This window comes from Odocoileus virginianus, chromosome 3 (assembly GCF_023699985.2).
Source record: "Odocoileus virginianus isolate 20LAN1187 ecotype Illinois chromosome 3, Ovbor_1.2, whole genome shotgun sequence".
Classification (NCBI taxonomy): Eukaryota; Metazoa; Chordata; class Mammalia; order Artiodactyla; family Cervidae; genus Odocoileus; species Odocoileus virginianus.
In genome coordinates this window covers 3,501,242-3,514,433 of record NC_069676.1, presented here as the reverse complement: position 1 = coordinate 3,514,433, position 13,192 = coordinate 3,501,242, and the positions used below count along the sequence as shown (strand labels likewise).

General features: G+C 48.1%; 1 protein-coding gene across 1 annotated transcript in view; it reads left to right on the top strand.

The window, feature by feature from the left end:
* The window catches only part of NCAN (neurocan), a 24,752-nt gene extending 11,560 nt beyond the window's left edge, over positions 1 to 13,192 (top strand). The window contains exons 8-14 of the mRNA XM_020884539.2: positions 1,494 to 1,610; positions 2,582 to 2,695; positions 3,996 to 4,154; positions 5,785 to 5,867; positions 9,450 to 9,594; positions 10,371 to 10,553; positions 10,806 to 13,192. Coding sequence (XP_020740198.2) covers positions 1,494 to 1,610; positions 2,582 to 2,695; positions 3,996 to 4,154; positions 5,785 to 5,867; positions 9,450 to 9,594; positions 10,371 to 10,553; positions 10,806 to 10,951 — 947 coding nt within the window. The 3' untranslated portion in view covers positions 10,952 to 13,192. The remainder of the gene's footprint in view (positions 1 to 1,493; positions 1,611 to 2,581; positions 2,696 to 3,995; positions 4,155 to 5,784; positions 5,868 to 9,449; positions 9,595 to 10,370; positions 10,554 to 10,805) is intronic.

Here is a 13,192-nt window from a genome sequence, read left to right as displayed (position 1 = left end):
TTGACTTTTCCTATGAGGGCAATCGGGAGCCATGGAGGAATCTAGGCAGAGGAGGGACGTGATCTGACTCAGGTTTACATGGGCTTCCTCACAGCTTCGCAGCTGTGGGGGGAACACCCTGCGAAGGGTGAAGGTGGAGGCCGAAAGTCCAGGGAGGAGGTGCCTGCTTGGTGCTGCCTCTTTTTGTTTTGGGGCCCCAGACAAAGCAAAGCAGGAACAAATTCTGGGTGATAGGGGCTGGAGAAAGGGCTGTAAACTGGGCTTTCAGAACCCCGAAGGCCAGTTTTGGCACTTGTACTGTCCTGCTGTGTGGCTTTGAGGTAGGCCCTGGGTCTCTGGGCCTTCTCTGAGTCTCAGTTCTAGCATCTTGCAGTGGAAGAGCTGACGCTGCCCTGACAAGAGATGGGCATCATCTGGGGTGCTTGGGGGTTCTTGCTGTGCCCCTCCAAGGCTCCAGGACAGAGCCCACCCACCGAGGCATCTGGGCCCCTGAGATGGGGAGGGGAGACCCTCCTGCCTCCAGAGAAAAACCACTGAAGAATGAGAGAGGGGGAGAGGGCTTCACATTCACTCCCCCTGTCCATGGTAAGCAATGGACAAGAGGCCTCAAGAGGCCCCAGGCTGATATACACAGAGCCAGACATGGCTTTATGGTCAGGAATGGAGAAGGATGAGCTGTTTTTATTGTTGTTTTGTAAATGAGGCAACAGAAATTCACAGAATTTGCCCAGGGCTTCCTAGTGAGTGGCAGAGGCAGGTATTGAACCAGACTGTCTGACTGCACACCCTATGCACAGTGACTGCTATAAATCACCTCTTCTCCACATTGTAACTACTGAGGTTGCATCGAAAGAGGCTGAGCCACAAGAATGAAGGAGATGATGGTTCGCACTGGTCCCGGTGCTGTTCATGCCCCATCTGGAATCTATGTCTACTTTGCCCTTGAAGTATGAGACGCACAATGAAAGCAGAGTATGTCTTGAAGGGGAGATAAGTCAAGGAGAGCACTTAGACCATGTTCTGGGAGACTTTGTAAGAGAAGCTGAAGGAATCCCATTCTTTAAAAAAAAAACACACAAACAAACCTTGGCTTCTTTTAAATTTATTTTATTTTTCTTATATTTTGGCCCCATCACACAGCATGTGGAATCTTAGTTCCCCAACCAGGGACTGAACCCATGCCCCCTGCGCTGGAAGCGTGGAGTCTTAACCAGGAACCCCATTCTAGTTCAGTCCAAGGAAAGACTTTGCCATAGGCAGCGCAGCCAACAGATGCTTTGTAAAGAGTATTTTCTGGAAACAGATTCCTGGAAAGAGTAAGCTCCTTACAGGGTCACCCGAGAGGAAGTTAGCAGTCATTTACTGGGAAGGTACAGAGGGGACTCCGCAGAGAGGGACTGAACAGAAGGGCCTTTCGAGGTCTGAGTTCTGGGTTCTGTGAGGGGCTGGCCTGATGGCCTGACTCCTTCCGACCCTGCCTTTCCCTCCCACAGTCCCCCTGGATCCCTGTGAGAACAACCCTTGCCTGCATGGCGGCACCTGTAGGGCCAATGGCACTATGTACGGCTGCAGCTGTGACCAGGGCTTTGCTGGAGAGAACTGTGAGATCGGTGAGTACCGTGGAATCAGGATGTCCCAGCAAATGTCTCCATGATGGATCAGAGGATCACAAGAGGCTGGCTTCCAATGCTCCTTTCCCCTCCCTCACTCCTTGGGTCCAGTAAACCAGCCCCATCACCAAACATCTGAGCTCTCATTCTGGGGGCTGAAGCTCTGGGGTGCTGCCTCCCATTACTGCCAGACAGAGGTAGGGGAGGGGAAGACAAAGGGATGGTAAGGTTCAGACTCCCACCCCCAAAGGGCCCCTGGGGATCTCCTACCCTCTTCTGGATGGGCAGGGGTATAGGCACCACCACCAGAACTGTTGCATGCCAGCCCCAAAGCCCTACACAAGACACACGCCAAATTATGAAATTATAAAAATAATTATAAGTGACATAATTTCTTGAGCTCTTCCATTGACCCTCTATGCACAGCCACCACTGAGGTATTATTATCATCACTTTGCAAAAAAAAAAAAAAACAAACTGAGTCTCAGAGAGGGAAAGTGACTTGCCTGGCATCGTAAGTGCCTCAGGCACTATCTACGCAGGGATTGGTATAAGTGTTCAATGGATAGCTCCCTATACCTGCACAAAGCTTTGTCGCTGTGCAAATCCTTGAAAATGCTCTGGAACTCAATTTCCGAGGTTCCACATTTTGAAGACCCTTCAGCTCCAGTGTTCTATGGGCCTGTTTGCCAGGCCCACCTTCACTGTTTTGGAATCAGGGGGAGCATTCTGCACATTCTCGCCTTTAGCTGGTCCAGTGGCATCTGCTCTCACTGACGCAAATATGTCAGTTGTGTGAGGTTCCACTCCCTCAGCTGCCAGAGTCATTGGGTCATCAGTGCAGACCACTGCTGATGTCCTCGGGTCTGGGGTAGATGGGAGGGTCATGACTGCATCTTCTGCCTGGTTTCCTTGGGGACTGGGAGCCAAGGGGAGACTGACCTCTGACTGAGCCCCACCTTCCCCTCCAGATATTGACGATTGCATCTCCAGCCCCTGTGAGAACGGTGGCACCTGCATCGACGAGGTCAACGCCTTTGTCTGCCTTTGCCTTCCCAGCTATGGGGGAAGCCTCTGCGAGAAAGGTGAGTCTCTGCCAAGATCCCAGAAATAGTACAGGAGCGGGGTTGGGTGCTGGGCCACAGGCTTCCCACACATGGAGCTCCAGGTCCCTGCCTCTGGTCCCATCGCCATGATTCAGACAGGAGGCAAATCTTTTCTTCAGATAGTCACATAACATAGAATTAACCTTTCCAGAGTGTATGATTCAGTGGCATTCAGTACATCACAATGTTGTGCAACCACCACCTCTAGCTAGTTCCAAGGCGTTTTTCATTATCCCCAAAGGAAATCCTGTTCCCATGAGCAGTCACTCCCCCTTCCTCCTCTCCAGCCTCTGGAAACCACTAATCTACTTTCTATCTCTATGGATTTGCCTATTTCATATGTTTACATACAAAGACAGTTATGTGCTATGTGTCCCTTTTTTATCTGACTTCTTTCTCTCAGCATGATGTTTTCAGGGTTCAGCCACACTGCAGCACATGTCATCACTTCTTTCCTTTTTATGGGTGAATCATATTCCATTAGATGGGTCACGTTTTGTTTATCCATTCAATCGATGGACATTTGGGCCCTTTGTGGCTAATGTGAATAGTGCTGCTATGGATGTTCACATACAAGTTTGTTTCAACACCTGTTTTCCATTCTTTTCTTCCTCTCCATTCTTTCCAGTGTACCCAGGAGTAGAACTGCTGGGTTATGGTAATTCTGTGTTTAAATTGTTGAGGAGCTGCCAGATTGTTTCCCAAGGGGGCTATGCCATTACATTTGCACTATCAATGCACAAGGGTTCCAATTTCCCCACATCCTTGTCAACACTTATTATTTTTGTGATTATTTTCTGATTAACGTTTCCTAATGATCATAATGTTGAGCATCTTTCCATGGGCTTGTTGGCCATATCTTTGGGGGAGAAATGTCTATTTTTTCGGCCATTTGTATATCTTTGGGGGAGAAATGGCTACTGGAGCTTTTCCCCAGGAGGGAAATTTTAGGCCTTCTTGAGACCGTTTCCTGAGTTCCCACGATGTGGCCAGATCAGAAAAGGAGACATCAGATTTGGGACGAGAGGGGATGGGTGTAATGATCTTCCAGTTGAATCTCCACTTTGCAGCAGGAAAAAAGATGTGACTATGGAGGAGGGAGGTGACAGGTGATGGGTAGAGCAGGGGTGGGTAGGGGGTGGCCCAAGGGAAGGGATGGTTTAGTCCCACAGTGTCCTCAGATTGGGCCCCCCCTCTGGTGGGCTGGCTGCACTCACAGTTGGCAAGGCAGACCTCAGCCCGATGCCAGACCCCTTCATGCTCTCTTTCCACCCCCCAGACACAGAGGGCTGTGACCACGGCTGGCACAAGTTTCAGGGCCATTGCTACCGCTACTTTGCCCACCGGCGGGCATGGGAGGACGCCGAGAGGGACTGCCGCCGACGAGCCGGCCACCTGACCAGCATCCACTCACCGGAAGAACACAACTTCATTAACAGTAGGGGCTCTGGGGTGGGCAGTGGTGGCCTTCACAGTCCCTTTGTCAGGGGATCCCCCTAGGGTTCTGAAGACGCCACCTTTCTGAAGCCATGTTCATTAATGCAAGCCCTGAAAGTGAAAGTGTTAGTTGCTCAGTCGTATCTGACTCTTTGCAACCCCTTAGACCATAACCTGCCAGGCTGCTCTGTCCATGGGATTGTCAAGGCAAGAATACTGGTGTGGGTTGTCCTGCCCTCCTTCAGAGAATCCTCCCAACCCAGGGATTGAACCCAGGTCTTCCACACTGCAGGCAGATTCTTTACCAACTGAACCTCCAGGGAAGTCAATGCAAGCCCTGACCAATAATTAACTCAACTGTCTGTTTATTCACTTGTCAGTTCATTTATCCATTCACTTTATTCATTCATTCCCCAACTATTTACTGAGCACCTGTTATGGTCCAGGCACCATTCCAGGCACAGAGAAACACTTTGTCCTGTCCTGGAGGAGTGAGGTTCTTACAGAGGATATAGGCAAACAAGTAAACATCTAATTAAATGTCTGAGCTTCCCAGCTGGTGCTAGTGGTTAAGAACCCACCTGCCAATGCGGAAGGCTTAGGACGAGGTTTTGATCCCTGGGTTGAGAAGATCCCTTGGAGGAAGGCATGGCAACCTACTCCAGCATTCTTGCCTGGAGAATCCCATTGACAGAGGAGTCTGGCGGGCTACAGTCCATGAAGTTGCAAAGAGTCAGACATGACTGAAATGACTTAGTCCCCACTCCGCCCACACACACACATCCTATAATTTAACTGGTCTTAAGTGCACCGATGAAAATTAAAACAGGGCCAGGGGATAGAGGGTGATAGAGAAATATCTGTGATGCAGGGAATGAGAAGAAGGCAATGGCACCCCACTCCAGTACTCTTGCCTGGAAAATCACATGGACGGTGGAGCCTGGTGGGCTGTAGTCCAGGGGTCGCTAAGAGAAGGACACGACTGAGCAATTTCACTTTCACTTTTCACTTTCATGCATTGGAGAAGGAAATGGTAACCCACTCCAGTGTTCCTGCCTGGAGAATCCCAGGGACGGGGGAGCCTGGTGGGCTGCTGTCTATGGGGTCACACAGAGTCAGACACGACTGAAGCGACTTAGCAGCAGCAGTGGGGGATGAAATGAAGGTGAATAAGAGACTTAGAAAAGGCATAGCCCATAAATTAAATCCAACATTTATTGATTTCCTCATTATCCCTTCTGCCCTTTTTCATCCATTTATTTATTCACATTTTCCCCATCCCATCCCCTGTTAATTCTTTCATTTGTTCACTCCCCGGTTCACAGGTTTTTTCCCTCTGCGTAATCAAACACACACGCATCCAGCTGCTTTCTCCCCTGGACTCACCTGCGTGCCTGTCCAGCCCTCCCCAACTGCTCTCCTAGCTCCTGACTCTCATTTCTCCTAGGATCTGACTTGTCTTTGTTCTTTCCTCTGGCCTTTGGTTTAAGCCACAAGGTGTGGCAAGGCCAGGAGCCTAATCCCAGTCCTTTCTGTGCCCCAGCCCCGCGCCCCTGGTCCACCTGCCTCCAGCCAGTAACTTAGGCTGTGGGAGGCGTGGGGACCCAGCCCTCATGACCCCCACCCAACAGGTTTTGGGCGTGAGAACATGTGGATCGGCCTGAACGACAGGATCGTGGAGAGGGATTTCCAGTGGACCGACAACACAGGGCTGGTGAGTGGCGGGGCCTGCGGGCCTGGGTCCCTGCAGTCAGACCGCTGCCTAGAACGGAGTGATCTGGGTAAGGGCAGTGCTTGGACCCTCTGGCTTCACTGTGCTATCTTGCGCAAAGTTACCACCACAAGTAGCTACCAGAAGTCCTCCGTGGGGAACTCCCTGGCTGTCCAGTAGTTAGGACTCCTTACTTTCACTGCCAGCGGCCTAGATTCAATCCTGGAATGAGGAACTAAGATCCCCCAAGCCTCTCGGTGCAGCAAACAAACAAATTGAAAAAAGAAAGACAGTGACTCTGAGATGCTTGATCTAGTTCCAGAATATTTTCAGCACCCCAAAAGGTAACCCTGTACATAGGGCCTTTCATTTTTTCTTTTATTTATTTATTCTTTTGGCCACACCGCATGGCTCATGGGATCTTAGTTCCCCAACTAGGGATTGAACCCAAGCCCTTGGCAGTGAAAGTGCTGAGTGCTAACCACTAAACCACCAGGGAATTCCCTATAGGGGCTTTTCAAAGATCATATATCAGATCAGGATTATCTGTGCTTCAAGCCCTCTTAAGATAAAAATAAATCTACCTCTTCCTTCTGTGAAAACATTCTGGCACTTTCCCAAAATTTAAACCTAGAATTATCACATGACCCTGTAATTGTGCTCCTAGGTAGATACCCCAAAAAAAGTGAAAGCAGGGACTCAAACACCCATGTTCACAGCAACACTAATCATAGTAGCCAGAACGTGGAAACAACCTTGATGACCATCCATGATGAATGGATGAAGAGAATGTGATCCATCTGCATAATGAATACAATTTGGTCATTAAAAAGGAATTTAAAAGTAGTGATAGCATTGTATGGAAAGAGAGAAGGTTAGTATTCTCCAGCACCACAATTCTAAAGCATCAATTCTTCAGCGCTCAGCCTTCTTTATGGTCCAACTTTCACATCTGTACATGACTGCTGGAAAAACCATAGTTCTCACTATATGGACCTTTGTTGTCAAAGTGACATCTCTGCTTTTTAATACCCTGTCTAGTTTTGTCATAGCTTTCCTTCCAAAGAGCAAGCGGCTTTTAGTTTCATGGCTGTAGTCACTGGCCACAGTGATTTTGCAGCCCAAGAAAATAGAATTTGTCACAGCTTCCACTTTTCCCCATTCTATTTGCCATGAAGTGATGGGACTGGATGCCATGATCTTAGATTTGTGAATGTTGAGTTTTAAGCCAGCTTTTTCATTTTCCTTCTTACCCTCATCAAGAGGCTCTTTAGTTCCTCTTCACTTTCTGCCATTAGAGTGGTATCATCTACATATTTGAAGTTGTTGTTTCTCCAGGCAATCTTGATTTCAGCTTGTGATTCATCCAGCCTGGTATTTTGCATGATGTAAGTTAAATAAGCAAGGTGACGATATACATCCCTGTGATACTCCTTTCCTAATTTTGAACAAATCAGTTGTTCCATGCAAAGTTCTAACTGTTGCTTCTTGACCTGCATACAGGTTTATCAGGAGTTGGTAAGGTGGTCTGGTACTCCCATCTCTTTAAGAGTTTTCCACAGTTTGTTGTGATCCACACAGTCAAAGGCTTTCACATAGTCAATGAGGCAGAAGTAGATGTTTTTCAAGAATTCCCTTGCTTTATCTATGACCCAACGGATGTTGGCAATTCAATCTCTGGTTCCTCTCCCTTTTTGAAACCCAGCTTGTACATCTGGAGGTTCTTGGTTCACATACTGCTGAAGCCTAGCTTGCAGGATTTTGAGCATAACCTTGTTAGCATGTAAAATGAGCGCAATTGTATGCTGGTTGGAACATTTTTTGGCATTACCCTTTGGGCATTACCCTTTGGCATTACGTCCTTGGGATTGGAATGAAAACTGACCTTTTCCAGTTCTGTGGCCACTGCTGAGTTTTCCAAATTTGCTGGCATATTGAGAGCAGCACTTTCACAGCATCATCTTTTAAGATTAGAGATAGCTCAACTGGAATTCCATCACCTCCACTAACTATGTTTGTAGTGATGCTTCCTAAGGCCCACTTGACTTCACACTCCAGGATGTCTGGCTCTAGGTGAGTGACCACACCATCATGATGACCTGGGTCATTAAGACCGTTCTTGTGTAATTCTTCTGTTTTTTCTTGCCACCTCTTCTTAATCTCTTCTGCTTCTGTTATGTCCTTACCACTTCTACCCTTTATGGTGCCCATCCTTACATGAAATGTTCCCTTTCTCAAATTTCCTTGAAGGGACCTCTAGTCTTTCCCATTCTATTGTTTTCCTCTATTTCTTTGCATTGATCATTTAAGAAGTCTTTCTTATGTCTTGTTGCTATTCTCTGGAACTCGGCATTCAGTTGGATATATCTTTCCCTTTCTCCCTTCTCTTCTTTCCTCATTGTAAATGAGGAAATGTACATTCCTCATTGTAAGTCCAACTGTTTGTAAAGCCTCCTGTGTATAAACTGGCTAACTGGTGAGGACTTCTTGTAGAGCACAGGAGCTACACTCAGCGCTCTGTGGTGACCCAACTGGGAAGGAAATCCAAGGGAGGGAGATGTGTGCACACATAGTGGGCCCGCTTTCTTGTACAGCAGAAGCTGCCACAGCAGTGTAAAGCAGCTACCCTCCAATTTTTAAAAAAGGCAAAACAAGAAAAAGCTCTGATAACATGCCACAATGCAGATAAAACTTCAGAACATTGTGCTCAGTGAAAAAAGCCAGACGTAAAAGGAGTCACATTCCATTTACATGAAATATCTAGAATAGACAAATCCATAGAGACAAGAAGTAGATCAGTGGTTGCCAGGGGCGGTGGGGAGCGGGGATGGGGAGTGACGGATTAATGGGTACAGAGTTTCTGTTTGATGCAATGAAGTTCTGGGAGCAGAGAGTGGTGATGATTGTACAGCATTGTAAATCCAATTAATGCCAATGAATCGGACACTTTAAAATGGTTAGAATAGAAAAAATGGTTAAAATAGTAAATTTTATATTCTATATGTTTATCACAATTAGAGAAAAAAAGCCCACCTCTTGTCCTCTACCACGCGAACTGGCCCCTGCCCACTTCCTGACCACACTCTCACTGGATCCAGCAGCCCCAGCCCTCCTGACTGTGTTCTGCTGCTCAGACAGGACGAGTTCAGTCCTGCCTCTGGGCTTTTGCACTAGCTAGTCCCTCTGCTTAGAACTCTGTTCCCTGCCTGCATCAGTCTTATCCTTGAGTCTTCTGCTGTCCTACTGCCTCCTCAGGGAAGGCCTCCTGGACTTCCAGTCTGAAGTCCCCTTTTGTTCAACTGTTTATATAACAATGTGTGACCCATGTGGAAAACCGTCAGGGAGTGAGGCAGAAGGCATGAGGGCCGGGGCGGAGGGCAGCACAGCCTCCCAGCTAGAAGAGGGTGAATCAGACTGCAGCGGCAGCCACCCTCAGGGAAGTTAGAACAGCGCTCATGGTGGAGGTGGGAACACTGAGTCCCTAAGAATGTGAGCGGTCCGGCCAGGGGCGTCCCACCGTGCTAGCCCCAGAGCCTGGGTCAGGATGCAGGTCCCTTGAGCACCCCCTGCTCCCCATTCTTCCAGCAATTTGAGAACTGGCGGGAAAATCAGCCGGACAATTTCTTCGCGGGTGGGGAGGACTGTGTGGTGATGGTTGCACATGAGAGCGGGCGCTGGAACGACGTTCCCTGCAACTACAACCTCCCCTATGTCTGTAAGAAGGGCACAGGTATGCGGCTGGGCTGCTTCCCACCCCTCTCCCCCCACCTCCCCTCCTGCCTGTCACTGATTCATTGTTTCGTCCAAGTTTGTGAGTGTAGGCGTCGTTCCAGCCCTGGTTTCACTCTTCACGTGTGAGAGCGCCCATTCCCCCAATCTCTCCGACTCTGTTCTCACACTTCTTGTTCTTTGTTCATCTGAGTCCTGAAAAAACACTATGTCATTGTTTTCATAGTTTGCATATGTTTGAGGATGAGAATAACTAGCTCTTTATATGTTGATAAGCTCTTTGCATGTATTTTTCCTGTGGCCTACCAGTTCATCTCCTTTGCCTAATTTTCTATAGGTTCATTGGTCTTATTGATTTGTAAGAGCTCTTTACATATTAAGTATATATATATATATATATATATATATATATATGTGCATGTGTGTGTGTGTGTGTTCTCATGTCCACCTTTATCTTACACTTTTCTTCATTCTGGCTTCTGTTTCTTTGCCAGTTTTCATGTCCTTTCTTCATTTCATGTACTTGGATTATTCTTGTCTCCCATCTCCTTCATTCCCATCATGCACGAGAATTAAAGGGTGAGATGGTTCCAGGAGGTTCCTGCCCCTCAGAGGCTCCTGGTTTGGGTGGAGGAGACAGACATATTCACTCCTAGCCTTTCAAGGTCACAGCTGGGCAGAGGGGGGTACCTGTTGAGGCTTCATCTCAACAAGAGTTGAAACCAGTTTGGCGCTGGTCCTGTCCTCTTCTCTAATGGGAAGTCCCTCTGTCCCCAGTGCTGTGTGGTCCCCCTCCAGCAGTAGCGAACGCCTCGCCCATTGGCGCCCGCAAGGCCAAGTACAATGTCCATGCCACAGTACGCTACCAGTGCGACGAAGGATTTGCCCAGCACCACGTGGCCATCATCCGGTGCCGGAGCAATGGCAAATGGGACCGGCCCCAAATCGTCTGCACCAAACGTAAGTGGCTTCCCCCAGACATCCCAACCCATGTTTCCAGCTGTGTATAGTCTCCAGTTAAACATCTCATGACTATACACATTAATCTGGCTGGCTGCCTGCCTGATAATACGACCTTGCAGATAAATGAGAACTTACCAGCCTACATGGTGTTCCCTCCATTTCCCCCTCCTCCAAGGAGGCCTGCTGCATCAGGCCTCCCACCTTTCACCGGCTGTTGCCATGTCTCTGTCTTCCCTTGCTTCCCTGCAGCCAGACGGTCCCACAGGATGCGGCGACACCACCATCACCACCAGCATCACCACCAGCATCGCCACCACAAATCTCGCAAGGAGCGCAGAAAACACAAGAAGCACCCAGCAGAGGACTGGGAGAAGGAAGAAGGGAATTTCTGTTGAAGAGCCAGGCATAAGAAAGCACAACCCCCTTCCCACACCTCCCTTGGAGCCTTCACGGGGGAGACAGAGCCCAGAGAGAAACGAGAGGGTCCGGAAGCCCCTGAGCCCCAAACCACATCCCTGCACCATACATTCCCATTTGTAAAAAGTTCCTCTCTCCTCCTTCTTACACACACAAGGTCCTCTTGTCAGGTGCAGCCATGTGTCTGAAAGGTCAGTTCTAGTGAGGCTGAACCCTGGGAGCATCTCCCGGTGGAGGGAAGCACAACTGGCAGAGATCATTCTTTGCAGTGGTTTAATCTTTTGCTGGCAACGCTCATTGCCATTTGTGAAAATAAGGCTTTGATAAGGGTGCAAGAATGTCTGTTTGGATTTGCACTAAGGAATTGCTTTGACTGCCAGAATTTCAGATTAGTTAACTGTCAGATGTCCTAGGTGCAGGCTGAAGCCTTTGGTGAAGGTCACTGGCTTTGGGAGTAGAATATTACATGGAAGCACACTGCTTGAACCTGGTGACTGCTCTTCCTTCACCTTGGACTTCTGCCCAAGCTCGATCCTTAGTCTTGGTGGAGAAACTGAGTGTGGAATTTCTATGTACTGAATTCTAGGAATGTTTTTTTGAACACCGTCCCTCCATGCCCTCAGGGTTAGGGGTCAGAATAGTCAGAGAAATTTGTGGACAGTGAAGGGAATTTGTGTTGCTTGCTCTCCCAGGTCTAGTCCAGTGCTGAGATTTGGTGGTTCTGCATGTGTGGTGAATTTTATACACACCCATACACACACACACAGATGAGAGGATATTTAGGGTTTGACAAGCCCAGATTTCTTCCCCCTCCATCTCTCAGGGAGACAAAGAACCTCCTTTGTAGACCAAGGAGGTGCCACGTTTTCTAGCTCAGTGCCCATATCCATCCCTCAAGCAGACCTTGATAGTGCTCCTGCCCTGGGTCCCATCCCTACCCTCACCCCATTCATTGCCTGGTGGACTAGAAATGCTTAAACCTTGAAGTAGTAACATCTACCTATGGTAATGTAGAGAGTTGTGTTGTGTTAAAACCGAAATACACACACACACACACATTTTTCTTTTAGTTTTTTAATTTTTTAAGTGGTAAAGAAATCACCTTGCCTTCCTCCCCAGAATCTACAATGTATAAAATGTCTCCCCAAGCCAGAACTCTGGATTCAGACATCAGCTTCCTGATGTCTGGCCAGGAAAGATCCATAGCTTTTCCTCAATGTCCTTTGTCCACTCTCAACGTCTCTAGTTTGGGTAACATCTGTGGATTAGTGTTAAAAACCACAGTGGAGAATGGCCCTGTGCCGGAAAGAAAAATGAGCAAATATATGGTCCATCAAAGGGTTCAGTAGAGGAAGAAATGGGTTGACTGAGCCTATGTCCCTCCAGGGAAGTAATAATCTTAGATGACAACTGTGGGGTAGGTTCCAAGCTAAGGACTTACACACTGCCTCCTTGAATCTTCTCAACAGCCCAGGGACTTAGGAACCATTATTTCCCCATTTTACAGAAGGCTTATCTGAGGCTCAGATAAGCAAAAGGCACTGGCTTGCGAGACAGGAATAAGGGTTTGGTCCTGCATCTGGCTGACTCCACACCCTGCTCTCTGTTGTGGGGAAAGGAGTCGGAACATGATGATGCTCTAACACACAGGAAGATTTAGGAAAAGATTGAGAAGTCCAAACTAGACCCACATCCTTGACCATGGTCTTTAGTCTCTCCTGCTGTAGATGTTATCCACTATCCCACCCCACGGTTATTGAGAAAGCCCAGGAATATAGGTTTGCCTTCTAACTTTGATAATTCCTCTTGGTTTAAGAAACATAATAACACATCTCAGTCATCCATGTCACAAAAGAATCTCCCTTTGTTTGGAGTGGTGGGGGACTCTAGAGGTGCAAGCTTTTTGAGGGGTCTCGGTTTATGCTCCTTGCCCTTGGCCCCTTCAGCCCCTTGCCCTGCCCACACCCCAGCTCCATGGCAGGAGGGGGCTTCGATCTTTTCTAAAGTGGGTGGTTTGTCTTTCGGTCTTTCCCTTTGAGGTGTGCATGTGTCTGCGTGTGCCGCGTGTGTGGCATGCGTGTGAATGTGTGTGCGCGTGAACAGCTTTGGGTTCCGTTGGTTTTGCTGTCAGCTGCAGTGTTCTGTGGGTCTGTGGTATCTGACACTGTGGACATTAATGTACTTCTTGGACATTTTAATAAAATTTTTTAACAGTTCAA